The 25,586-nt window shown below is 38.2% G+C and overlaps 1 protein-coding gene across 3 annotated transcripts in view; it reads right to left on the minus strand.

Annotated features, from left to right (window-relative positions):
• RASSF6 (Ras association domain family member 6) overlaps positions 1-25,586 on the minus strand; it is a 49,639-nt gene that overhangs the window by 19,124 nt on the left and 4,929 nt on the right. For 2 of the 3 annotated variants that reach the window (XM_064367853.1, XM_064367850.1), the window contains exons 2-4: positions 21,451-21,549; positions 8,409-8,487; positions 2,993-3,135 (exon numbers count right to left, since the gene is read on the minus strand). In XM_064367853.1, the coding sequence (XP_064223923.1) occupies positions 2,993-3,135; positions 8,409-8,487; positions 21,451-21,515 (287 nt within the window). In that variant the 5' untranslated portion in view covers positions 21,516-21,549. The remainder of the gene's footprint in view (positions 1-2,992; positions 3,136-8,408; positions 8,488-21,450; positions 21,550-25,586) is intronic. The other variant, XM_012464400.2, reaches the window with a different exon arrangement.

Below are 25,586 nucleotides of genomic sequence, written 5' to 3' on the forward strand. Positions count from 1 at the left end.
AGTTCTTTATTGACCACAAACAAGTGGTCAGAGCTCAAATAAACTGATTTTTTAAAAAGCTTCTTCACTCCAATTAAGCTCATACTTCCTCCGTGTGATTCATTTCAAACATAATTAAAACAAACTAACGTGACAAGACCACTGATTCTCTCAAAGAGTGAACTGAAAGACACAAGATTACAGCCCTTCCTGCAGCTGAAATTCCGTGTCATTTACTCCACGTTTACCTGCTGCAGATATAAAATCTGTCATCTTGCAAGAGCAGAGGTCTAAGTTTTGCCCAGAGATGCCCAGTGTGGGAAAAAGAAAACAGAAGAAGACTAAGAGTAAGGAAATAGTCAATTTCTTTTCACAATTAAAGGTTGACAATTTAAATGGATGTTATCTTAAATGAAACAACCAGAGGGAGGGTGTCTAGGACTGGATTGAAACAACAACAGAAATGATACCTTACCCCATTAGCAAAGCAGAAGCCAGGGAAAAGCCATTTCCAATTATGCTGTGCCTTCCTGCCTGAATGTTTGGCTGGCTCCCAGGAAATATTCTTGGCGAATTAATGACAACCAAATCTAATCTTGCTCTTGTGTGCGTGTGGCTCTGTGTGTATGTGTAAGGAATGGAATCATTTTTTGCCGAATATTCTACGGTCAGTCTTGTTACTTTGGAAAAGGACAAGCCGATGAAGGTTTCTAGGTAATTTTTCTCAACTTTAAACAAAAAGAGAGCCAATTCCTGTTTGTTTCACAGCAATATACTAATAAACAATGTAAAATGTAAATGGATCCCATAGCAGGTGTATCCCGAGGATATTATTTTAGAACCTGTGGCAGTATATGGAGAGGCATATTACTTTGTCCACCTGGGTTCTTGAAACTCATTCAAAAATTCAGAATTGCTAGGAACATGGGTTTTACATTTGAGAACTTAAAAAATATCTTGGTTAATAATAACATATTGTATATTTCAAAAGAGTTAAAGGAGAGAAGTTTTTATATTTTCTATTCTCACCACAAAAAAGATAAATATTTGAGATGATTGATATGTTAATTAACCTGTTTTGTTCATTCTACAATGCATATATGCATAAAATATGTTGTATTACATAAATGTATAGAATTATTTTTTTGTCAATTAAAAATAAAATAAAACTTAGAACATATCTTGGTAAAGCCATTCAAAATAATGATGGCTTAAGGTGATAGTATAATTACCTTACTTCATCTCTTTGACATTTTCCTTTAATGTTTGATATTTATTACATTTTCATGAATTAAAAAATTAAAATGCATCAAACAGATGTGGCTGTTCAGAGAATTTTGCAATGAGGTCTTAGGTAATATAAAGTATGGTAGTTAATTTTGTAAATTCATATCTTGTACACTTTCCTGAAAGCAGATCCCATGAGTAATTTTTCCTTTTAAATGATGCTCCTCGTTACTTAGAATCATCAGCCCTATCAGTCATCAGGTGCCTGAAGTGAGAAACACGGGGCTTTCTCAGTCTGCCTCAGCCTGCAGCCTCCCTTCTGTTCTTCCTTAGGCTCTGAGCCCTAAGTTCATTGGTAATCCTTAGCTTGGATGGGAGACAAGAGATAGACAGAGGGACCAAATAGTCACAACAAAGCAGATGTCATTTAACCACAGGCTTCTGGGGATTTTACTCTGTTCTACGTTTTGAATCTCTTCTTTGTGCCAGGCACACAGTTTAGCACTGGGATGCAAAGATGAATAAAGCACATTCCCTACTACCAAGAAGCTTACACTATAGACAAGGAGACAAGTATACAAAAATAAAATTGACTGCATGTGTGTCAAGTGATATAGAAAAGTTTTCAGTGTACCTAGTATAGACTGAGGGGTCAGAAATTGCATTCTGAAGAATATGTTACCTGAGCTGAATCTGAAAGGATTGTTGGAGGACAGTCAGGCAAACTGATGTGGAGAAGCAGGTGGACTTCCAGGTAGAGCCGGGAAAATTAGAAATTGCATGAAATGTGTAGGAAATTACAAAACATTCAGCATGGCAGTAGCATAATGTTTGAGAAATATTGGCAAGGTGAAAATCATAGTAGTGCTTAAATATTTTTTTTTTCCAGATGAAAAGCAGATTTCTGTCAAGGTGATAACTGATTTTCCTTAGTTGTGGCCAAAGATCACATTGGGCAAATTGTCCTGGCAGCTTTATCTCCATTGTCTCCTCTGATAGGATGCCAGCTCATCTAACAATGGACGGGAGGATAAATGGTATGAAAAGAAGGCTTGGTATCTCCATGTATATACAAAGTGGGTTAAGCTGGAGAGTAAAGGACTAAAAAAGAAGAAGGGATGGAAAAAAGAATGAAAGGAACTTTTATATAGGTATGATTCTTGCTGGGGATATTTTTTATTTTTTCTAAAACTTGTAAAGGAGTAAGGAAAAAATTAGCCCAACCTGGATATCCAAGGTACACTTGCATAAACTCACACAGAGGACTGTTTTGTTCATTTATTTAACTTCAAATGCATTTTTGGGCACTCTGTTGAAAGGGATTGGGACAATCAGATGGAGCATCATTAAGTTTCCTTGGTACAAAGCACGATGAGCCCTTTGTTCCAAGGAAATAAGACATTTAGATTTTATTCTCTTATTTTTAGAAACCAGGCCAGGGTAAATCAAATTCTGCCTTTATATTTTGTCTTTCCCAATGAGGGAATACAGTCTCCAGAAAAGAAGTAACAGAGTAGAGGAGTCGAGACCGCAGGCTGTGGAGCCCAGACAGAAGTAAGGTCCAGTGCAGTTCTGCCACATTGTAATTGAAGATCTTGCACAAATTAACTAATCTTGAAGAACCCTGGTTTCTAAACACCAACTTAATGGAGTTACTGGGAAATAAAGTGAGATTGTGTATAATCATTTCCACACAAGCCTAAGTTTCCCTCATCAAGAGTGCACACAATAAAACTAGATATGAAGATCATCTTCTGAGGAATTAAAAACATGAAAGATAGCTTACCCTTTGCTGGAGAAGACATCTGATAACTTCATCCTAGTAAAAGAAGAGAATGGCTTCTCATCTTGTATTTTTAGCTGTATAGGTCGTTTTACTCCCCAGAAAATGTCCAGCATTCCTTCAACCATTAGTTTGCCATCTTCAGTCTAAGGAAGAAATCAATAATCCCCCAGATTGTTTTCGTATTATTTATAGAAGGTAAATGTTTTAACTGAAGATGTAGAAATTAAGTACATAAGAAACCTTAATAGGTTAAAAAGAAATCCCAGGGATATTGTTTGGCTTTCCACTTTATCTACAAAACAATTCTATTTTTAAAACATTCTTTTATTTTTGAAAACAGTGATACCCAGCAAAGTGAGTAAATCAAAATGGTAATGGCATGTCCACCAGAGGTCACAGTATGTTAAAATACTTTCTGAACTCTATGATTCTTCAATTAAGTGGAATTTTAATTCTCTAATTTTGTTTAATTTAAAATTAAAGCAGATTTAAAAACTGTAATGAACTAGAAATCAGAAAAAAAACTATTTAAAGATTTAGCAGCTATTTCCTCATTTGCGAACAGAAAAAAGTTTAACTCACAAAGTTATGAAGAACAAGTAAAATAATATATGTGAAAACATGCTGTAAAATTCAAAACATTATAGATATGATTTTTTTTTTTTTTTTGAGAGGAGTCTCACCCTGTCACCAGGCTGGAGTGCAGTGGCATGATCTTGGCTCATTGCAACCTCCGCCTCCTGGGTTCAATTGATTCTCCTGCCTCGGCCTCCCGAGTAGCTGGGACTACAGGCAAACACCATCATGCCCAGCTAATTTTTTTTTTTTTTTGTATTTTTAGTAGAGATGGGGTTTCACTATGTTGGCCAGGATGATCTCAATTTCTTGACCTCTTGATCAGCCCACCTCAGCCTCCCAAAGTGCTAAGATTACAGGCGTGAGTCACCGCACCTGGCTAGATAGGATATTTTTGTAAAAACAACAGCATTTGAAGAATTTCTTTAAAATTAGAAACATAATATAATAGAAGAAGGAAACAAGCTTAACATTGTGAATTTTGTGGAAACTTTTGAATTAAAGTATAAATAGTCAATGTATATATATATCTCAAAGTCATTTTCCAATGTTAATGTTTTCTGTTATAAAAGCTTTGGAAAATACAGAAACTAACAAAAGTCATATGCCAGCAACAAAATACCTATTTTAACATCCATTAACTATTAATATTATGAAAAATTGATTGTTAGACAGCATTTAATAACTCAATTCTTATTTGAGAGCGTAATGAAAACTCGACTCTGAAATCACACAGACCTGTGCTCAAACCCTGGCTCTGCCACTTCCTAGTTGTGGCCTTGGACAAGTTGCTGGCCACCTTTAAGCTTGGGTTTTCTTATCTGAAAAACAGACATTATGATAATTCCTAATTCATAGCACCTGGAATTCAATAGGTGCTCTATATTACTGTTTATTATTTCTTTGGCTGATAAACTTCCTTTGGAATCACTCCTGAAACAAAGTTTTGCACTTTTTCCACTTTAGATTTACATTTCAGATTACTAAGAGGTTAGTTACCAATCAGTTTTTTTCAGCAACCAAACACAATTTGTTCCTTGAAATGACCATGCATAATATAGATTATATAGTTTAGTTAATGGTGGATAGCATTCTTTCTCTGCCTAACTAGAACTCAATTAAGCTTTTGTATCAAAAATTCATAGAAACTCTGAAAAAAAAAAAACCTCACTACTCTGCTGAAGTTGTTAAATTCTTTATTGCTATATCTCCAGCTTTTAAAATGGTATCTGGTACATGGTAGACACTCAATAAATATTTGTTTCATTAATTGGTTGATTAATCAAAGATGAATAAAGCCACATATTGTCATCCAAGGACTGCCCCTTTTAAACAGTGTCAGAAGATTTGAAAAATTCTGAATTATGACTTTATTGACCAGTGTGTAAAGATTGAAAAGCTGTATCACTTCATACAGCTTTAAAAATTATATAAAACGTGAAACTATTTTTAAAAATTAAATAACTTTTTTTTTTTTTTTTTTTTGGGGACAGAGTCTTCCTCTGTTGCCCAGGCTAGAGTACAGTAGTGTGATCTCGGTTCACTGCAACCTCCATCTCTTTGGTTCAGGTGATTCTCCTGTTTCAGCCTCCCCAGTAGCTGGGATTACAGGCATGCACCACCACATCTGGTTAATTTTTGTATTTTTTTAAGTACAGACAGGGTTTCTAGCCAGATTGGTCTCGAACTCCTGACTCCAGGTGATCTGCCTGCCTTGGCCTCCCAAAGTGTTGGGATTATAGGCGTGAGTTACTGCTCCCGGCCTAAAAAACTTTTGTATTATAAATAGAGCACTGATGTACAGAATTGAAAAGAATATGCCTCAACTTAAATGTTCATAACACCAAAACTCAAACATTTACCTAAAGAAAACAAATTTATCATCATGAATTTTGCGGAAACTTTTGAATTAAAATATAAATAATCATTTTCCTAGTTTTAATCTTTTCCTAAATTTTATATTTTTATAATTATATATATTAAAGATTTAAGAAATAGGACAATGTTGAAATAACTTAAAATTAGGCCCACTTCTTTATAAAGGGATTAGTTATTTAATTCAGTATGTTATTGTATTTGGGAAAGTAATTTAAATACCCAATTGAACTAAATCATTTAAGCTTAGTAGGAAAGGCCAGAGTGCTTTGTAAATTTCCTTCCGTCCAAACTGCAGATTTAATCATGGTTGCCTTAAGTCCATGCTGTGCCATGAAATTCGAAGATTTATATCAGGAGTAGAAAATTCTAATGTCCTCTGGCCAGAAGATACTGTAAATATGTAAAGTGAGACCCATCAGAATACAAGGCTGAGTGAAGAGAACTGTGGAGAATGAAGCACTGAAATTTTTTTTTAAAAGAAAAAAAGTAAACATAAGGCCACTTTGTACACTAGTCTGCCAGTTGCACTCCTAAAAATTCTTTGAAGAAATAAAGGGCATTCAAATAGCAAGAGAGGAAGTCAAAATATCCCTGTTTTCAGATGACATGATTTATATCTAGAAAACCCCATCATCTCAGCCCAAAAGCTTCTTAAGCTGATAAGCAACTTCAGCAAAGTCTCAGGATACAAAATAAATATGCAAAAATTGCTAGCATTCCTATACACCAACAATAGTCAAGCTTAGAGCCAAATCCCAAACAAATTCCCACAGAAAGAATAAAATACCTAGGAATACAGCCAACAAGGGAAGTGAAAGACATCTACAAAGAGAACTTAAGTCACTCCTCAAAGAAATCACAGATGACACAAAGAAATGGAAAAACAATGGCCATACTGCCCAAAGCAATTTATAGATTCAATGCTATTTCCATTAAACTACCATTGATATTCTTCACAGAACTAGAAAAAAACTATTTTAAAATTCATATAGATCCAAAAGGCCTGAATAGCTAAGGAAATCCTAAGCAAAAGAACAAAGCTGGAGGCATCACACTACCTGACTTCAAACTATGCTACAGAGCTACAGTAACCAAAACAGCATGGTACTGGTACAAGAACAGACACATAGACTGATGGAACAGAATAGAGAACCCAGAAATGATACTGCATACCTACAAATATCTGATCAGCAACAAATCTGACAAAAATAAGCAATGGGGAAAGGATTCCCTAGTCAATAAATGGTGCTAAGATAACTGGTTAGCCATATGCAGAAAATTAAAACTTGATCCCTTCTTTACACCATATGCAAAAATTAACTCAAGATGGACTAATCATTTAAATATAAAACCTAAAAATATAAAAACGCTGGAGTATAACCTAGGTAATAACATCCAGAACATAGACATGTGCAAAGATTTCATGATGAAGATGCCAAAAGCAATTGCAACAAAACCGAAAACTGGCAAATGGGACCTAATTAAAGTAAAGAGTTCTGTACAGCAAAAGAAACTACCAACAGAGTAAACAGACAATCTACAGAAGAGGAGAATATTTTTGCAAACTATGCATCTGACAAAGATCTAATATTCAGCATCTACAAGGAACTTAGACAAATTTGTGAGGAAAAAAAACCAAACAACCCCATTAAAAAGTGGGCAAAGGACATGAGCAGACACTTCTGAAAAGAAGACATACATGCGGCCAGCAATCATATGAAAAAGCTCTACATAACTGTTCATTAGAGAAATACAAATCAAAACCACAATGAAATAACATCTCACACCAGTCAGAATGGCTATTACTAAAAAGTCAAAAAATAACAGATGCTGGTAAGGTTGTGGAGAAAAAGGAATCCTTATACACTGCTGGTGGGAGTATAAATCAGTCCAATCATTGAGAAAGGCATTATGTTGATTACTCAAAGTCCTAAAGACAGAAATACCATTTGACCCATCAATCCCATTATTGGGTATATGCCCAGTGGAAAATAAATCATTTTATTATAAAGACACACACACACATATATGTTCATTGCAGCACTATTTATAATAGTAAAGACATGGACTCAGCCTAAATCTCCATCAATGACAGACTGGATAAAGAAAATATGGTATATGTACACCATGGAATACTACGCAAAAAAAAAAAAAAAACAAGATCATGTCATTCGCAGGGATAGAGGCCATCATTCTTAGCAAACTGACACAGGAACAGAAAACCAAATATAGTATGCTCTCACTTATAAATGGGAGCTAAATGATGAGAGCACATGAACACATAGAGGAGAACCACAGACACTGGGGCCTGTCAGAGGGTGGAAATTGGGAGGAGGGATAGGATCAGGAAAAATAACTAATGGGTAGTAGGCTCAATAGCTGGATGATGAAGTAATCTGTACAACAGAACACTATGATACATGTTTACCTATGTAACAAACCTGCACTTGTACCCCTGAACTTACAAGTTAAATGCTTTCTAGCTTCAGGACTTTCCTAATTCTTTCTTCGATATTTAAAAATTTTTATTTTGATACAGTGCACATTTATTGGAATCCAATGCATTCATTTAAAAAACCAAATCAAATTTTACGTTACAGATGCATCATGATTTATTTGAATAATCCCTAATTAGTAGTGACATCTTCAAATTTTCTCCATTACAAATGACATCACAGTGAATATCTTTCTATATACATTTTGGTGCATTTGTAAGAAAGTATTGTGATAAATCTTCAGTGGAAATGCCGTGAAAAATATTCGTACTCTATTTTTAAAATAGAAAATATGTCATTAAAATTTTTTAATGTTTTCTATCTCAAAACTGCTTAGAAAGTCACAAGTGTTCCAAGCCCAAGTCTAAAAATAAGAATCATTATCAAGTTAAACTTTCACTTGTTTCTTCCAGAATTGGGTGTGTGTTTGTGAATAAAACTGGATTGCCTTTTTTCAATGAGCTTACCTCTCCATATAAAATATGCAGATTTTTCTGGTTCTTATAAAAAATGTTATAGGTCTTCAATAAAGAATTAAGTTGTTCCCTAAAAATAAAAATAAAAAGTTCAATTACAATCAATCTTAAGCTTTTTAACTGTAAAAGGTGGTAATGGTGCTTTTATAAAGGTTTGAGACAGAAAGAAATGGTTTAATGGAATCTTTACTGCTCTGTCACTTTAACATAGGTCATTGGAAATGGAAGCATTCTTAAAACATCAACAAATGTTGAAGGTGCCAATTCATAAATAAATAACCAAAGGTGGGAAAATGTCGGAAAATGATTCAGGACAAGGATGGTGAGAAGAGTGTTCTGTAGCAGGAGGCAGCCGCGAAACAGAAATTTGATTTCATATTCTTTTATGTATTTCAACATTTAAAATCAACCTAAATTAAGAACTTGGTTGTGCCTGATACTGTCTCTCTACACATTACTCCCTCCTGTGTGCCCAGAGCATGGGATGGGACAGCAGTGCCCCAGCTCTCCAAATCTGTTTGCCACTTAGTCTCCCTGAATTTCCACAGCTGTGAAATGAAGGCGATCCGCCCTACTTGCTGGGGCTGTTTAGAGCATTAAAGGCAACCACAGAAGTTAAAGATCCCAGCTGGGTGAGTGAAGCCATAGTGAGCAAAGGCTTATCATTACTTTGGCAGGGGTGCTCCTCTCCAGGCCTGCCCCACACAGCTGGCAATGGCAGGCTCCGGCCTGGAAAGCTTGTAGGGGAGGAGCCCTCTTCCTTCCCGCCCCTTCCAGCTGGGTATCAAGATCTGAGAACAGATGTGCTGGTGAGTGACCCAGCGCTTTCTTGCCTAGAAACTCCTCCCTGTGCCTCCTACTGGAAATAAAGCTACAGTAAGGAATGCACCTGACTTATCTCACCTTTTGTGGCAGGTGGGCCCTGGCAGTGGGAACACTGGCTCTTATCACACCTCTATTCTATCTTTCTCTCAGTGTCTCCATGTCTTGAGATGCTCCTCTTGAGACGACATCATTTGTCACCTGGATTACTGCAGCAGCCTCCTAAAAGCCTCCCTGTACCTGTTGTTAACTCTCAACAGCAGAAACTGTTTTAATGCAAACCTGACCATCTCTCCCCTTTGCTCCACACTCTCCAATGCCTTCTTGTTTTTCAGATTAAAAACCAACATCCGTTCAATGTCTTAAAAGGTGGGATGCGACTGGTCTGCTGTTACCTCTTCCATCTGATTTCCTCCCACCCTTCACTCACTCCACGCAACCATCAGCCCCCCTGGTGTTCCTTGGCCACTCCAGGCACACTCCCATCTTGGGGCCTTTGCACTTGCTCATCCCTCTGCCCAGAATGACCTTCTCCCAAACTTACACATTGCCAGCTCATTCATCTTCTTTAATTAGTTAATCAAAAGTCAACTTCTCAAGATATCCTTCCTGATCGCCCAGTCTAAAAGTTCACCTTTTCCCAGCATTTTATATCTTGATTTCCTCCTTTGCCCCGTCCCTGAGTCAACTTCTATATATTTTACTTACTTCCTTTGGTTCTGTCGCCTCCATTGAATGTAGCTCCAACAGGGCAGGGGTATGTACGTGTTTTGTTCACACTGTATTTTGTGCCTGGAAGAGTACTTGATATATACCAGGAACTTGACAAATTCTGACCCCCAACAAACCATGATATTAAAATTCCAAGTATTTCAATTGCTAAAATCCCTTTGATCCTCCATATCTATCTCTGTCTTATGAGAAAATGAGAGGGCGGAAAGTTTGGTCCACTTTATTCCCTCCTGTGTTCCTGGTTCTCAGACCAGAAACTTGCTCACAGTAGATTCTTCTTCAATAAATACTGAATATTGAATGATAGAATTTGTATATTCTGACTGTTACATGTTTGAAATCATGTAAACACATATTTTGCCATTGGACGTTTCTTCCTTGTAATTTTCAAAGTGACATTTTCAAGGATCAATACACTCCACACAACTGCCGTAAAAAAGATTCTCCCAAAGTCCTCCATGCTGTCAGTCCATTTCCTGAGTGGATTACTTTAAATTTTTAATGTTAATGAACATGTCTTTTCTAAATATCATTGGTCACGCTGATTTTGTTCTCCTGGGGTCATTGGCATAGGATATTTCCTAAAAATTACACTACTGGCCTAGAACATGAACATGATTTATAGTGCTCATTGTTTAGTACCAGAACACCATTAAGAAATTTCACCATCAAGAAATTTCACAGGAAAGAAATTTCAGGAACACTTGGATGCAACTCCTGTTATGCTGAGCTTTGAGAGTTGTTACAAAAGCAAATGGAGTCTTACATAATTTTATTTCCTCAGCTTCTGCTTCTGATAAAAGTACTTTATATAGTATAGTATGAGTGGCCTTCAAAGTGTTTACCTCTGGATCATGTGCAATTGGAAAATGTTTCTGAACCTGAATAGAGCCTGACTAAATCCTCAACTGAAATAAGTCTCCAAATGACACAGGGTGTTGGCAAACTGTGGTCCCAAGCTGCTTGTTTTTGTAAATAAACATATTGGAATATCACCATACTAATTTTTCTGCTTATTGTCTATGGCTGTTTTTCTGTTATAACTGCAGAGCTGAGTAGTTGTGACAGCAACCATATGGCCTACAAAGCCTGAAATATTTATAATCCGGCTCTTTGCAGAGACACTGTTCCAATCTGTAATCCACTCTGTAATACAGGGTAGCTGGATGCCACAGAAGTCTTCCATATTTTTCTCACCAGGAGCAGACTCTTTTTGATTATTAATTGCACTTTAAAAGATTTTTGTGTTGCTGATTAGAGCTCAGTAAACTAAAGTACTGGAATAAAATTAGGTAAATTAGTGGTGCAATACAAAGCAAGGAATTAGAAAGGAAAATTCAGAAGTTGCATGAACAAACTATAGCAATGGTGAATGTTGTCCAAACATTTCTTTTAATTATGTGCCTTACCAGAGAAACTTTTGAAAATGATTAGTTTATGAAACAATGTCTCTAATGTAACCTTGAGAATAAAATGTACGTCTGTAACAGTCTAGTTTAACTTGGCATTAGGGAAAGAACACGTTGAAGAATTACCGTCAAATTGATCATCTGCATTTTTCACATTACACCACCCCACAGAATGTCATTTATTGAACATGCTACAGTTGCTGTATGAGCACCATCAAGAGGACTTAGTCATAGGCGGAGGGTGGGTGAGAGTTCTAAGGAATCGATGTCGCTGATGGTGAGCCTTGGTGGATGAGAATTAAACAGGAAAAGAAGAGTGTAAAGAGCTTACCTGGCAAAGAAACAACATGAACAAGGACATGTAGCTATTTTTTTTTATTGCATTTTGGGTTTTGGGGTACATGTGAAGAACATGCAAGGTTGTTGCATAGGTACACACATGGCAGTGTGATTTGCTGCCTTCCTCCCCATCACCTGTATCTGGCATTTCTCCCCATGCTATCTCTCCCCAACTCCCCACCCCCCACTGCCCCTCCCCTATTTCCCCCCAACAGACCCCAGTGTGTAGTGCTCCCCTCCCTGTGCCCATGTGTTCTCATTGTTCAACACCCGTCTATGAATGAGAACATGCGGTGTTTGATTTTGTGTTCTTGTGTCAGTTTGCTGAGAATGATGGTTTCCAGGTTCATCCATGTCCCTAGAAAGGACACGAACTCATCGTCTTTTATGGCTGCATGATATTCCATGGTGTATATGTGCCACATTTTCCCTGTCCAGTCTATCATCGATGGGCATTTGGGTTGGTTCCAGGCCTTTGCTATTGTAAACTGTGCTGCAATGAACATTCGTGTGCATGTGTCCTTGTAGTAGAACGATTTATAATCCTTTGGATATATACCCAGTAATGGGATTGCTGGGTCAAATGGAATTTCTATTTCTAGGTCCTTGAGGAATCTCCACACTGTCTTCCACAATGGTTGAACTAATAGCTATTTCTATAGTTCGCAGAAAAAACTCAGAGTTGGGATTCCAGGAATACAATTTGTAAAATGGGGAATGCTGAGCAATGAATGAGCCCCGTGAATCATTTTAAGAAACTTGGAATTCACTTTGCAGACAATGGGCAGCTTTTGAAAATTCTAGGCAGGGGAAAGACAGGATGATACTAAGGAACACTAGGTAGAATGTGGAAGACAGATTTCAGAACGAGACAAGATAGAGGCAGCAAGATGAGTGAGACCACTGCAACACTAGTGCAGTAGAGGTGCAGAAATGAGGCTGATGTTCCAAGGAAAGCTGAACAAATGTCCCATGTATATGGATTATTCTAAAGTCCATAAGGGGCCTAAAATAGTTACAGGCATTGTCTGGTTTAGGACTTAAAGGCAATCATTAAAGTATTATCTGGGCAGTCGCTAGTCAATAAGAGAAACACTGATTTAATTTACACTGTGACCTGTCAGTGGTAATTTTAGTACCTAAATGTTACATATGGACCCCCTCAAAAAGAAACTGTGCACCTTTGCCCCTCAAACCTGTAAAAGTTCACCTTCCAGCATGACCAGACTGCTTAGCATAGACTGTTTGGTGTCCCTAAAAACACTTTAAAAAATAAGTGATAAGAAATGGATTCTACGTCCAGTTTTCCAGTTTACAAATCTATGATGTCCAAGGCATGCCCAAGACATAGACAAAAGGTTCTTATGCTTTTTATGTGAGACACAAAAAATTATTTTCTAGGAAAAGGCCTTGGTTTTTGGAACATGAAACACTGTATCACAATATGTAACAAGGATGTTTTTAAACATCATCAAACACTATATAATAAGGATAGTGTTTTCACTAAACTGAAGAATACCAAATTTCCATACAAACTGGACTTCTAGCTAAATGAACATGTAAATTATAGGTTTCTCCAGGATAGAAGTTGGCACCCTGCCACAGGCAGTATGGAGAGAGAATCCTGGTATAAGCTGAGGAATATCCATCATTCTTCATCATGGCTCTGGAAGAGAGCTAGCCAGGGAGAGACTGATCTTGGTGGGGGGTAGGTCAGGGAGAGGGATGGTGAGACAATCCCGGTGTCCTGTTCCTTTAAGGCTCCAGCTTGGTTTTAATGAGTAATAGTGGACCCAGAGTTTACCGTAAAATGCTTAGGTGTACTTTGCACTTTGTGGCCTGTATTGCAGCTGCTTAGCAGATGGGAATTACTTGCATTCTGACGTTTGCCATGAATAATGCACTTAGCAAGAAATGAGTTACTCAATCTTATTAGATATTTGGCTGGCTGAAAGAAACAATTTTTATTTAATTTTATAAAACTGTAATATGCGTGAATGTGGAACAAGATTATGGGTGGAAGTGAATTATGTCTCAAGTCCATAGAGTAGACGTCAACTATTCGTTGTACTAAGAGATTTTTTCCTCTTGTTTTAATAATGACTTACAACGTAATTAAGTGGCCAAACTATTCCTTCCCTAAAAACCAAGAACCCTGCCCTATTCTTTACAAAGTGATTCTTACAATTTGAATCCACTAAGGGCAAAGCATAAATACTGTCATACACTGTCACCCTACACAAAACTTCAGAGACTTCCGTGTGATACAAATGAACCTCAGGGGAAAACACACTCAATGAAGCCGACAAAGGCATATTTAGCCCCTGGCTGTGCTTCCTGAGTTTGAGTTACTTCTGCTTCTTGGAGACTTGCTGAAAAATGTTCATGGTTCCAATCAGGCAGCCACTGAGCTGCATAGTGACAGCAACATTAAGAACAACATTCCACTGTGTGTGTTGCCATGTTTAAGAGCAGGAACCAAAAACATCTGAAACAGTTTTCATCAGGTGAAAAACTGAGGCAGAAAAGGGTAATGCTAATTAATTCTCTTTCACAGGTTTTCTTTTTTCCATTGATTTTGTTCATGATGTTAAATTTTAGCAGTGATACTATTTAACAATTTCATATGTCAGGTTTAAAAAGCTGAATTTAAAACCATATATATATATATATATATATATATATAGGAGATGAAGTTTTGCTCTTTTTGCCTGAGCTGGAGTGCAGTTGTGCAATCTTGGCTCAGTGCAACCTTTGCCTCTTGGATTCTCCTGCCTCAGCCTCCTGAGTAACTGGGATCACAGGCATGTGCCACCACGCCCAGCTAATTTTGTATTTTTAGTTGAGATGGGGTTTCTCCATGTTGGTCAGGCTGGTCTTGAACTCCTGACCTCAGGTGATCTGCCCACCTCAGCCTCCCAAAGTGCTGGGATTACAGGTGTGAGCTACCTCACTGGGCCAAAACTATATATTTTTAGAAAATAACTATGAAATATTAAAGTTAAGCATATTAAACATTACATTAAATATGTAAAGATAATAAAGTGATTATTTGCTAGGAATTAAGGTTGTGATTTTTATTTCATATGTTGTAATTCTGTATACCTTATAGATTCTTTTTTTTTTGAGGTAGAGTTTTGCTCTTGTTGCTCAGGCTGGAGTGCAATGGCATGATCTGAGCTCACTGCAACCTCCATCTCATGGGTTCAAGTGATTCTCCTGCCTCAGCCTCCTGAGTAGCTGGGATTACAAGTGCCTGCCACCATGCCCAGATAATTTGTGTGTGTGTGTGTGTTTTAGTAGGGATAGGGTTTCACATGTTGGCCAGGTTGGTCTCGAACTCCTGACCTCAGGTGATCCACCTGTCTTATCCTCCTAAAGTGCTGGGATTACAGGCATGAGCCACTGTGCCTGGCCTATAAATTCTGTATAAGAAATGTGTGATACTTTCACGATATTTTGTAGGTTCAAAAAATTTAATATATACTCTTGTGTGTTTTTGGAAAGATGGGCAGGAAATATGAGGACACAGAAAAGAACTGAATAAAGCCTTCTCATGAAGCCATTTGCCAAGACAAATCATCATTCCATATTACTGATATCTGCAGACAGAAGCAGAATTCTCCAAACACACTTTATCCTTCATTTCTGTCCATTTGAATCCTAGAATTAAAACGACAACTTTGGCTCCTCTTTCATAAACAGCCATGGCTCCAGACTTTTTTGCTTTTGGCCTCATCTCCTGGTTCAAATGATGAAGAAAGAATGCTTTTCAATCTTTGCATAGAGACTCTCCTTAGCTAGCAAAGTAGGTTATTCACATTTCCATTGCAAATGAAGGGATTGAGTTCCAAAGTCTGAAAACTGAGAGATTTGTGGAGAGGTAGTCTATCTTGACTGAAGTAAAAATGCAAACTCTAAATTATCAGAAAACTATGAATTCTGTCTCACTCTTCCAAATTCAAATACCTGAGGAGTTTTTCCTTTTTTTTCTGCAGACTTGCCAACGAAAGTCAAACGTTATTTTTTGACTTTTTGACAAAAGCCATTCTGACTGGTGTGAGATGGTATCTCACTGTGGTTTTGACTTGCATTGCTCTGATTAGTGACAATGAACGTTTTTTGTGTTTGTTGGCTGCTTGTATGTCTTCTTTTGAGAAGTGTCTGTCCATGTCTTTTGCCCACTTACACACTGTTGGTGGGTAAATCAGTCCAGTCATTGTGGAAAACAGTTTGGAGATTTCTCAAAGACCTAAAAGTTGAACTACCTTTCAACCCAATAATCCCTTTACTGGGATTATTACCCAAAGGAAAATAAATCATTTTACCAAAAAGACATATGCACCCCTATGTTTATCACAACACTATTCACAATAGCAAAGACATGGAATCAACACAGTGCCCATCAGTGCTGGATTGGATAAGGACAATGTGCTATATACACACCAGGGAATACTCTGCAGCCATGAAAATGAGCAAAATGATGCCCTTTGTAGCAATATGGGTGCAGCTGGGGCTATTATCCTAAGTGAACTGATAGAGAAACAGAAAACCAAATATTGCATGTTCTCACTTATAAGTGAGTTTAACACTCGGTACACGGGGACACAAAGATGAGAACAACGGGCACTGGGGACCACTGGGTGCAAGAGAGAGGGAACGGGGCAAGGACTGAACAGCTATCTATTGGGTACTATGCTCAGTCCTGGAATGATGGATTCATCTGTACCCCAAATCTCAACATCCTGCAAGACAGAGATGAGGGAATGGAGCAATTAGGCTGGTACTTAGCTCATATTTGGATCTTGCTTCTCATTTGTCCATGGGTTAGCCTTTTATTTTTTGTTTTCCTGAGACAAGCCTTATAGCTCTTTTTTCTTTAAGCGAGTTGGAAAAGTAAACACAGGTGTGCCACACAATGCCAATCATTATGGGAGCAGATGCAAGCTTGCTGTAAAATCACACCCTTTGTGTTTGAAGAGCTAGGGACTTTTGTGCTTATTGAGAATGACTACCTTGACTTCATAGTCTGATGACTCTTGCTCTCTTGGGAGGAAGAATCTATCGATTCTATTTAATGAAGTCTTTAATTTATAGTACTGATATGCCTTTTGGCCCCTGGATGTTTGGGATTGTTAGTAGAGGGTCTGAAAGACAACAGGGGGCCAGTGATTCTCAGGGTCATCAACATGAGCACGAGCCTGAAAATGGGAGCTTTCCTGACACACAGGTTCTTCCACTCACTGGCTCTGACTTTGTTCGTCAGTAATGCTGCCATGACTTTCACCACTGGTTATCTTTACATTCAACAAAAAATAATAAGCAAACTCCTTGCTGCTATTCTGGGCATCCTCCAAACATTCTCCACACTGAATCCAGAGTATGTAGAATGTATCTAATCATATCATCTGCTTTGTTATCATCCTTAAATGTCTTAAATGTCTTTCCATTGCTCTTGGGATAAAACCCCCACATCCTTATGGCAGGTTAAGTCCTGTTTGGTCTCTTTCCTGCCTTCCTTTTCAGCCTCCTTTCAAGAGACACTTTCCCCGTGTCCTGCACCCCAGCACCCTGGGTACCTTTCACTCTTTGAAACTCTGTTCCATGGCCATAAGGATTTCTGGCAGATTTCCTGTGTCAGGAACGCTCTCCCACCCACTCCCCTGAACCTTCACAGCTCCCTCCTCACTCAGATCTCTGTATAAACACTGTTTCTAGGGAGAAGCCTTCTTGGAGCTCTTGTTTCAACTAGGGCTTCAAACTGGGTTCAGAAAACATGTCAATTTGTTTCAGGTCTTTAGATCTCTATGGACCTAAAAGTGTGATCCCCTAGACTAGCAGCATCTCTACCACCTGGAAACTTAGACATGCAAATATTCACCACACCCTATAACTCCTGAATCAGAAACTCTGCGGATGGGGCCTAGCAATCTTTCTTTTAAAGAAACCTCCAGGTGGTTCTGATAAAGGGTCAGTTGTGAGCTACAGCTTCAGATTTCAAGCTTCATAAGAGTAGGACAGCCTCACCCCCTCCCCTCCCCTCCCCTCCCCTCCCCTCCCCTCCCTTCCTCTCCCCTCCTCTCCTCTCCTTTACTCTCCTGGTATGCTCTCAAAAGTTATTTGTTTAGGGAATACAGAATAGAAAATTCACACATCCAGAAATTCAAGTAAATTCCATATGTGTAATGTATTTCTGGAGTCTTTGAATTTTGACTTCATTGGACTTTCTATGAGAACATTTTTAGTACATTTTGGGCAGACAAATGATCTCATTGTGTTTAAACCTCCTTAATTGATAAAATAGGTAACTGCAAAGTCGATAAATTTTACTAGGAATAGCAGATTATTAAGTCATATCGATAAGCTCAATGACTGCCGACAATATATGCTTATTGAAAATGTCAGATATATATAAAAAGCTTAATGAGTGTCCTTCTTCCACATATCTCATGATGATGTTATTGACCTTTTGGTGACATTATAACAGATGTGATATCCAGTTTCTCACAATAATTTCTTTTAATTTCACTGGGTCATCAAACATGAATAATGTGAATTTTAAAAACAACCCCCATGTGGGCAAAAATTCTAATTTTTTAAAGTAGATGCTCCTAAATATGTGGTCAAAATCTTTTGTCTCTGGCTTATTTTAAAATTCTAACTCCTTATACAAATGCATCAGGACAGGCTCTTCTATACTTTAATTAAAGACAGGTATTCAACATTCTTCAGGAGAATGATGCCCTCTTCTTAGAAACTTACCTTCAGGACTCACTGGGGCAGGCAGTGTTTGCTCCTATTCCTTTGATCAGGAGAAGACCCTGTACATGAAACCTGGGCAAACATTGCCTTCTGGCTCTACTGGCCAGGTAGGAGGAAGCCTCTGGCACACTGGCTCTTTGTGTTTGATTTGTGCTTAGAGATGCAGGTGGCTGGTTCCTTTGTTTCAACAAAGGTTGCCGGCCAACATGCTTGGAAAAAGAAACTGTTTGGAATAATACACTTTCTGCTAAAATTTATTACATCATGCTAATTAAACTTATTTACTAAGGACAGGAATGTACACGTGCCTTTTGAGCTGCTGTTAGAAGAGGCATAGGCTGTAAGGTTTATATTAGGTTTCTAAGTAGCAGAAAAAGTCTGATAGGTTCTGAGAGTGAAATCTGATCTGCATTCTAAAACTGGATTTAAACTTCTCCATTAATTTGTTTGATTTTTAAAAAGTGCATGGTTAGCATTGATTCACCTCTAAAGTGCTCAGATTTCAGCCTATCACCTAAAGTGAAAACACTTGGAAGTAACCATAACAAACCTTTTTTTTTTTTTTCCACCCAGCACACTATGTGAAGTAGCAAGCAATGATGACTCCAGGCAATAAAACGGCAACTAGAAGCTTAGTCATTTGAGCTCAAAGCTAACCTATGCCAATACCCTTTGAACAGGGAAGTTTCTAAACCCAGAGAATTCTCATCCAGTAGCAGGATACAAATGTTATGTTGCCTTCTATGCTATTATTAATATCAGGACCTCTTATTTTACTGATCATATGTAATCCTCATGAAATTTGCTGAAACCAAAATTTTGATTATGAAGACTCTGTTTTACTGTTAATTTCCATTCTTTTCATGTATTTCTGTTCAGGAAAATAAAAATACCTCAATAAATCGCTAATTTTTGTATTGTTCCCTTCAACCATGCCTAGTACAGAGAGGGAGCTAAAAAATTACTTGTCAAGTGAATAAATGAGTAGGGGTGTTTGTCAGATTTGTGGTATGCTGGATATCACAGTTGGTCAGTGGCATTGTTATAATTTCTGGTGACAGCCTGGCAGAGATTTCCCCCAGCTCCAGGAATTTTGTTTATGTTAGGTCAGAAGTTCTCAGAACTTTAATCCTTTCCTACTCTGAGCATTTGTTCTCAGACTTCAGTATGCATCAGAATCACATGATTAGTTCTGGGGTGAAGCCCAGGGTCTATACTGTGAACAGGCATCGGATTCAGAAGCAGGAGGTCCATGGACCCCATTTTTGAGAAATGCTTCTTATTCACTCTCAAACGTAATGTGTCCAGGACTGAGCTCTGGATCCTCAACTGCAAACCTGCTCCTCCTGCAGCTCCTGTTTCTCCTCATGATTACAGAAAATGTTAACCTCATTTTTCTAGATCAAAATCTTTAGAATTAACCTTGGTTATTCCCTCTCTTTCATACCCTATGTCTAACCCTTCAGGAAATCCTATTGTATCTGTCTTCAAAATATATCCAGAATCTGATCATTGTTTCTCTACCTCTACTGCTGACACCTTGGTTCAAGCCACCTTTATCTCCACCATGGACTGTCAGCTCCTTGGTAGCTTCTCTGTTACCACTGTTGTCCCCTCTTCACTCTGTTCTTAACACAGCAGCCAGATGATACTGTCACTCAATATCCTTCCACAGCTTCTCATCTTATTTAATGGGAAAGACCAAACCTCATAATGGCCTATCAAACCCTACATGCTCTGACTCCATTTGGCCTCATCTTCTACTGTCTTTCTACTTCCGTTTCCCCACACCATCCTCTCTGACCCTTACAAATTTGCATCTGCCTTAGGGCCATGGAGTTGCTCTCCTCCTTGCCCCTGGAATACCTGCGGTACCTGCATGGCTTGCTTTCTTCTTTTCTGCAGGCTTTTCCTCCAGTGGTTCCTCCTCACTGAGGAAGGAACTAGGTTATATGAAATCAGAACTTTTTCCACTCTCTATCTCCAGCACTCTTTACTCCATTTCCTCAGCATTTATCTCACATATTGACTGTATCCAACTTTACGATATAACCCCATGAGAGTAAGGGTTTTGTTTGGTTCATTGTTGAATGCTCAGGGTCCAGAAGAACACCTGGTCGCAGTGAGCAATGAATAAGTGTTTGAGGAATGAATCTGAATCCTTTATCCTTTGGGCCATGTCTTTTCCCCACGGCTTATAGTTCATCCTAGCTTCCAGCTGTGGTTTTATTTTAGTCTTTGAACATATTTGTTGCCTTCACTTTCCTACTGCTCTACCCTGGATCATTCACTTCCCCTTCTCTCTATCATTTGTTTGGCTTTATTCATTTTTCCACCCCCCATAAGATTTGGGTCATGTTTCAGTACCATTTGGTTTTTTCACGATTTCATCTCCTCTCAGCCCCCAGCCTTTGCTATAGCTTGGCCAGTTTCAGTTTTCATCTTTACTCTTGTAGCTTTTAAGCCCCTACTCTATTGCTCCCAAAGCAATATGAGATGCTGTTTGTTGTGTATTAGAAAACAGTTGTGGATGTTGGCCATATATTGCATAATCTAATGTCAAGAGGGAACCAGTAAAAATAAAGTGTCATGTGGAGCAAGGGAGGGAGAGGTTAGGACAGGATATAATGTTTTGGGCTCTGGGGTTAATTCTTTAGAACTATCATTTATGAGAAGCCTTAGATCTTTCACTTAATGCTGCTCTTCAATACTATCCCAACTATTAAAACAGAAATGTCACTTTTAATAAAATTAAACCACTGTTGAATAAAATATTAGTGATTGTTCCATGAGAGAGTAAATTAGGCAGTCTTTAGGAACATATTTTTTCAACTTCGTATCCAGTATCTACACTGATGATTCATATTATTGATCTTGTTGATCACGTATCATGCTTAGAAAACTTTGAATGGTATATTCCACAAATGACTGGTGAGTAGGATAACGTATAATATAAGGTGTGTGTTTACCTGGTTATGAATGTCCTCTCATTGATGAAGATCCAAGAGGGGTACTGGTGAGCCATCGTAGACATCTTTCTCTCCTTTTTGAGATGGTCTGAGGATACCCTAAACATGAGAATAATATTAATAATTTGTCCCTATAATACATTCATAAATTAGTTTCTCATTTGAGTGTTTTGTTGTATCAACATAAGAATATTTTAGAAAGTTTTTAAGTAGTATGTCATACGTGAGCAAAAATACAGAAAAATGTATTATGTAAATGAAAAACTACAGAAGCAGTAACTCAAGACGAGTATGGATTGAGCAATTTGGTAAGTCTGTTTCAGATATATTTCTAGCAAGACAAATATGACTCTATTGATTTGTATAACTCTGTATAAGGGGTCATATTCCTTCTATTGCGAAAACTCACCCAAACTGGCTGAACCTTGCCCCAGTCAGCAGAACACAACTGTAATTCTAGGCAGCTAAAATCAAGCTCTGACTTGAAGAGTTGATTAGGTATGATGTAATATTCTTCAAGTCTCCTTCAGGCTCTGGAAACTGTTTTCAGACGTGAATAATCTCCTCCTTTATATGTTCATATAAATGGCATTAGGGTGTGACCAGAGATGTAAAGTATAATATTTTCTGGTCATTCCATTTTGCAGAAATTGAATATTCAGTTATCATGGCTCCAAGCCTATAAGATTTTAGGAGATATGGCCAGAATAAAAAGATGGGCAAGAGAGAGTTCAGTTTCTTTTTTAAAAAATAAAAAGATGTGTGTGGTGGGGAGTGGATTTCCTCTTCCTTTTAAATCAGGTTGTTTGGGTTGGGTAAGATGAATAAAAATTAGAAAATTTTATGTCCTAACTCTTCAGAATACCAGGAAAAAAACCAGGAAAGCTATCCTGCTGTTCTTAAAAAATACCTGATGCATCTTTTTCCTTGTAGAATGTTGTTAAACTCACTAGACACTTTGTTACAGCCTTCAGGCTGAATGCTTGACTGGAGTCTCATTTTATGCTTTTACCATTCTGATCATCACATCACCTTTTTGGTCACAAACCACCCTGGTATCTTTCTTAATAAATACAACCCAAGTCCCTTAACCTGACTTTCAGGCTTTCTTCAATTCCACCCAAACCTACCTCTCCAAGCTCCAAATTGAAACATTCCTTCACATCAGGCCTTGTAATCTAATGAAATTCCATGCCATTGAGTCTCTTCTCACGTATTCCCCTGGCAGCAGAGGGCCCTCTTCACTGCAGATTCAGATGTCTGTCTGGTCCCTTTTAGTCCCCAGTGGGACATCTTTAAGTCACCCCATGGCCTTTGAATTCACACTGTTGTCATCATTCTGCTTTCTACCTTGTATTGTCATTATTGATTTATACCTTACTTCCTTTTCTATTGCTATCTTCTTGCTCAAAGAATGTTGCTTCTCTAGTTGGAAATGGCATCCTGTGATAGCACATCATTGGCAGAAGTCTGTCTTATGCAGGACACCTGGAGGACTCATGCCAGAGACACAGAAGCTTAGTCACCAGGCAAAGTAACTCTACAGGTCAGAAGCCACGTGGATATTTTATGCTGCCCTGGGGACACACACACAACATGCTCCATGAGCCCAACAAATCCTGAATCCCAGTTACTCATTCACAGAACTTGGTCTGGGCTATTTGGTTATACATGTAACACAGGTTACTCCAGCTTCTAAAAGTTGAGTTTTGCCCCTGGATTTTGTCATTCTAATAACCCACCAAAAGGGTTATTAACATCCCCTACTGAGCTCCCCCAGTAATGACATTGGGGCCCAAACACTTCCTTCTTCCTCACGGATCTGGGTTATTTGCCATATATTCCTTTAATTTAGCCCTACCTCCACCTCTCCACCCATGTTCCAAGAGCCTATACCTTGCCAAATAGTTCACTTTCTCTCCTCATTTCTCTACCTCTTAGCAACATTTGACGAGATTGATTTTCCTCCCTTTTAAAACACTTTCCTCTTGATGCTTTTGAGACAAACCACGGATAACAATCACCTTGCTCTAATTTCCTGCTATCTCACAGGCCTCAACACTAGTCTCCGTTGCTGACTCCTCCTTTATATGAGCACTACATCCTGGCTTGTTTGAGTAGTCCATTCTCAGCCATCCTTTCTTCTCTACCTATTCATTCTTCTAGGTAATCTAACCCATCTCCAGCCCAGCATCTCTGCTGAACCTCTGATGCATGTCACCACCTACCTAATCTCTACTTAGATGTGTCCCAGGCATCTCAATATCTACATGGCTGAAACAGAACCACTGACTTTCCCCCATGCTCTAGAATTTCATTCTCCAGAATTCTTTGCCATCTAGGCATCAAAACTAATACTTTGTCTCATTTTTTCCCTCTTTCGCCATAAGCGTTCAATCCAAAAGTCCTATTCACTGTACCACTAACACAATCCAAATTTGAAATCTTTGCTTTCCACTGCTACAACCCTAAGCAAAGCCACCATCATCTTTTTCCTGAATTATTGCATCGGCCTCCTAAATGGCTTCCCCCTGTTATGGTCTGAATGTTTGTGTCCCCACAAAACTTACATGTTGAAGCTTAATCCTCAATGCAATAGTATTAAGAGCTGGGGACTTTAGGAGGTGATTAGGTCATGATGGTGGAGACTTCATGAATGTGATTAGTGCCTTTATAAAAGAGACTCCAGAGAGCTGCCCAGACCCTTCCACCATGTGAGAGCATAACAAGAAGGCCATCTAAGAACCAGACAGCTTGCTCCCCTCACCAGAAACTGGGGATATTTGGAAGTGAAGAACCACTGATAGTAGCTTCTTATAATCACAAAGTGAAAATTGGCACCGATGGACTGCAAAGTCATTGCAGTGGCTTTCCAACTTGCTCACTCTTTATTTGCATTCATAAGAAATAACCAAAGATATCATTAAAGAGGGCAAATAATTGCAATGTAATTATAGTGGCAAACTTGTAATCTATGCTGAAGTAACTCATAGCCAGCTTCAGAAGACTTCAGAAGATGTGATGAAATGATTTGCAAGGCTCTTACATTATTCTCTGAGTTTAGGAAGGAAGACAGTTGAATAGAATTTAATGTAAGAAAATAAAAACAGGATACAATTTTCATTCATAGGCAGCGTATAATATTTGAGTAAGAAATCATATTGATCATGTCTGATCTAAAAATTAGCTAAATAAAATATTCAAACAGTTTAAATATCTGAAAGGTAAGAACATGATTTGGTAAAAGTCCCATTGTTAGTATTAATAGTGAAGTGAAATACAAAAGTTAGCTGGGTGTGGTGGCACATACTTGTAATCCCAGCTACTTGGGAGGCTGAGGAATGCTACTCGCTTAAACCCGGAAACAGAGGTTGCGGTGAGCCGAGATTGCGCCGCTGCGCTCCAGCATGAGCAATAGAGTGAGACTGTCTCAAAACAGCAGCAGCAACAACAACAATAACAAAAACAAAAAAGGAAAAAATAAAGAACAAAACAAACACATTGAAGTGAGGCATAGATCTATGAATTCAAATAGTCTCTCATCCTCATTTTCTCATTCCCATTTACCATGATTCATAGCAAATTAAAACCTGCTAGGGCTCTTGTAAAAATCTTCTGAATTATAAAGACTTGGTAGATGTAAGCATCTGAGCAGCTTTTCTCAAAGACTTAAGAGGAGAATAACAGAGAAGTCATGAATAGCAAAGAGGGAGAGAATTTATGAAGAAAGAAAAAATTACAGGTCTAGAAGCCTGGTGGTCTTACTTGGGATGCTCACAGTTATTTTGGTAGAATGTAATACACTACAACTTGAGGAGGAAGATGGTTGTTACAAATCTATGTAGACCCTTAGGCCGGAGATTATTGACTTAGATTGTGTGTAAAATAAGATCACTTATTTAATAATAATAAGTTTCATTATTTGCTTTTTCATTTTGTCCAGAAACAATGGAGCTGGAGAGACAGGGAATTAGATAGGTCAGCAATTAAGTCCTGGAGAAATAAACAGCACTGGAAGTACTAGGAGAGGTAGAATTGGTCAGAGCAGGTCAATGAGATCTAGAGCCTGAGGAGGCAGTGTTGGAAAGCATCAGCGTTCCAGCAATGCTGAGACCTGAGATCATCGGAAGCATCCG

This window comes from Aotus nancymaae, unplaced genomic scaffold, assembly GCF_030222135.1.
Source record: "Aotus nancymaae isolate 86718 unplaced genomic scaffold, 86718_ANA_hifiasm-v0.15.2.pri h1tg000006l, whole genome shotgun sequence".
NCBI classification, from domain to species: domain Eukaryota; kingdom Metazoa; phylum Chordata; class Mammalia; order Primates; family Aotidae; genus Aotus; species Aotus nancymaae.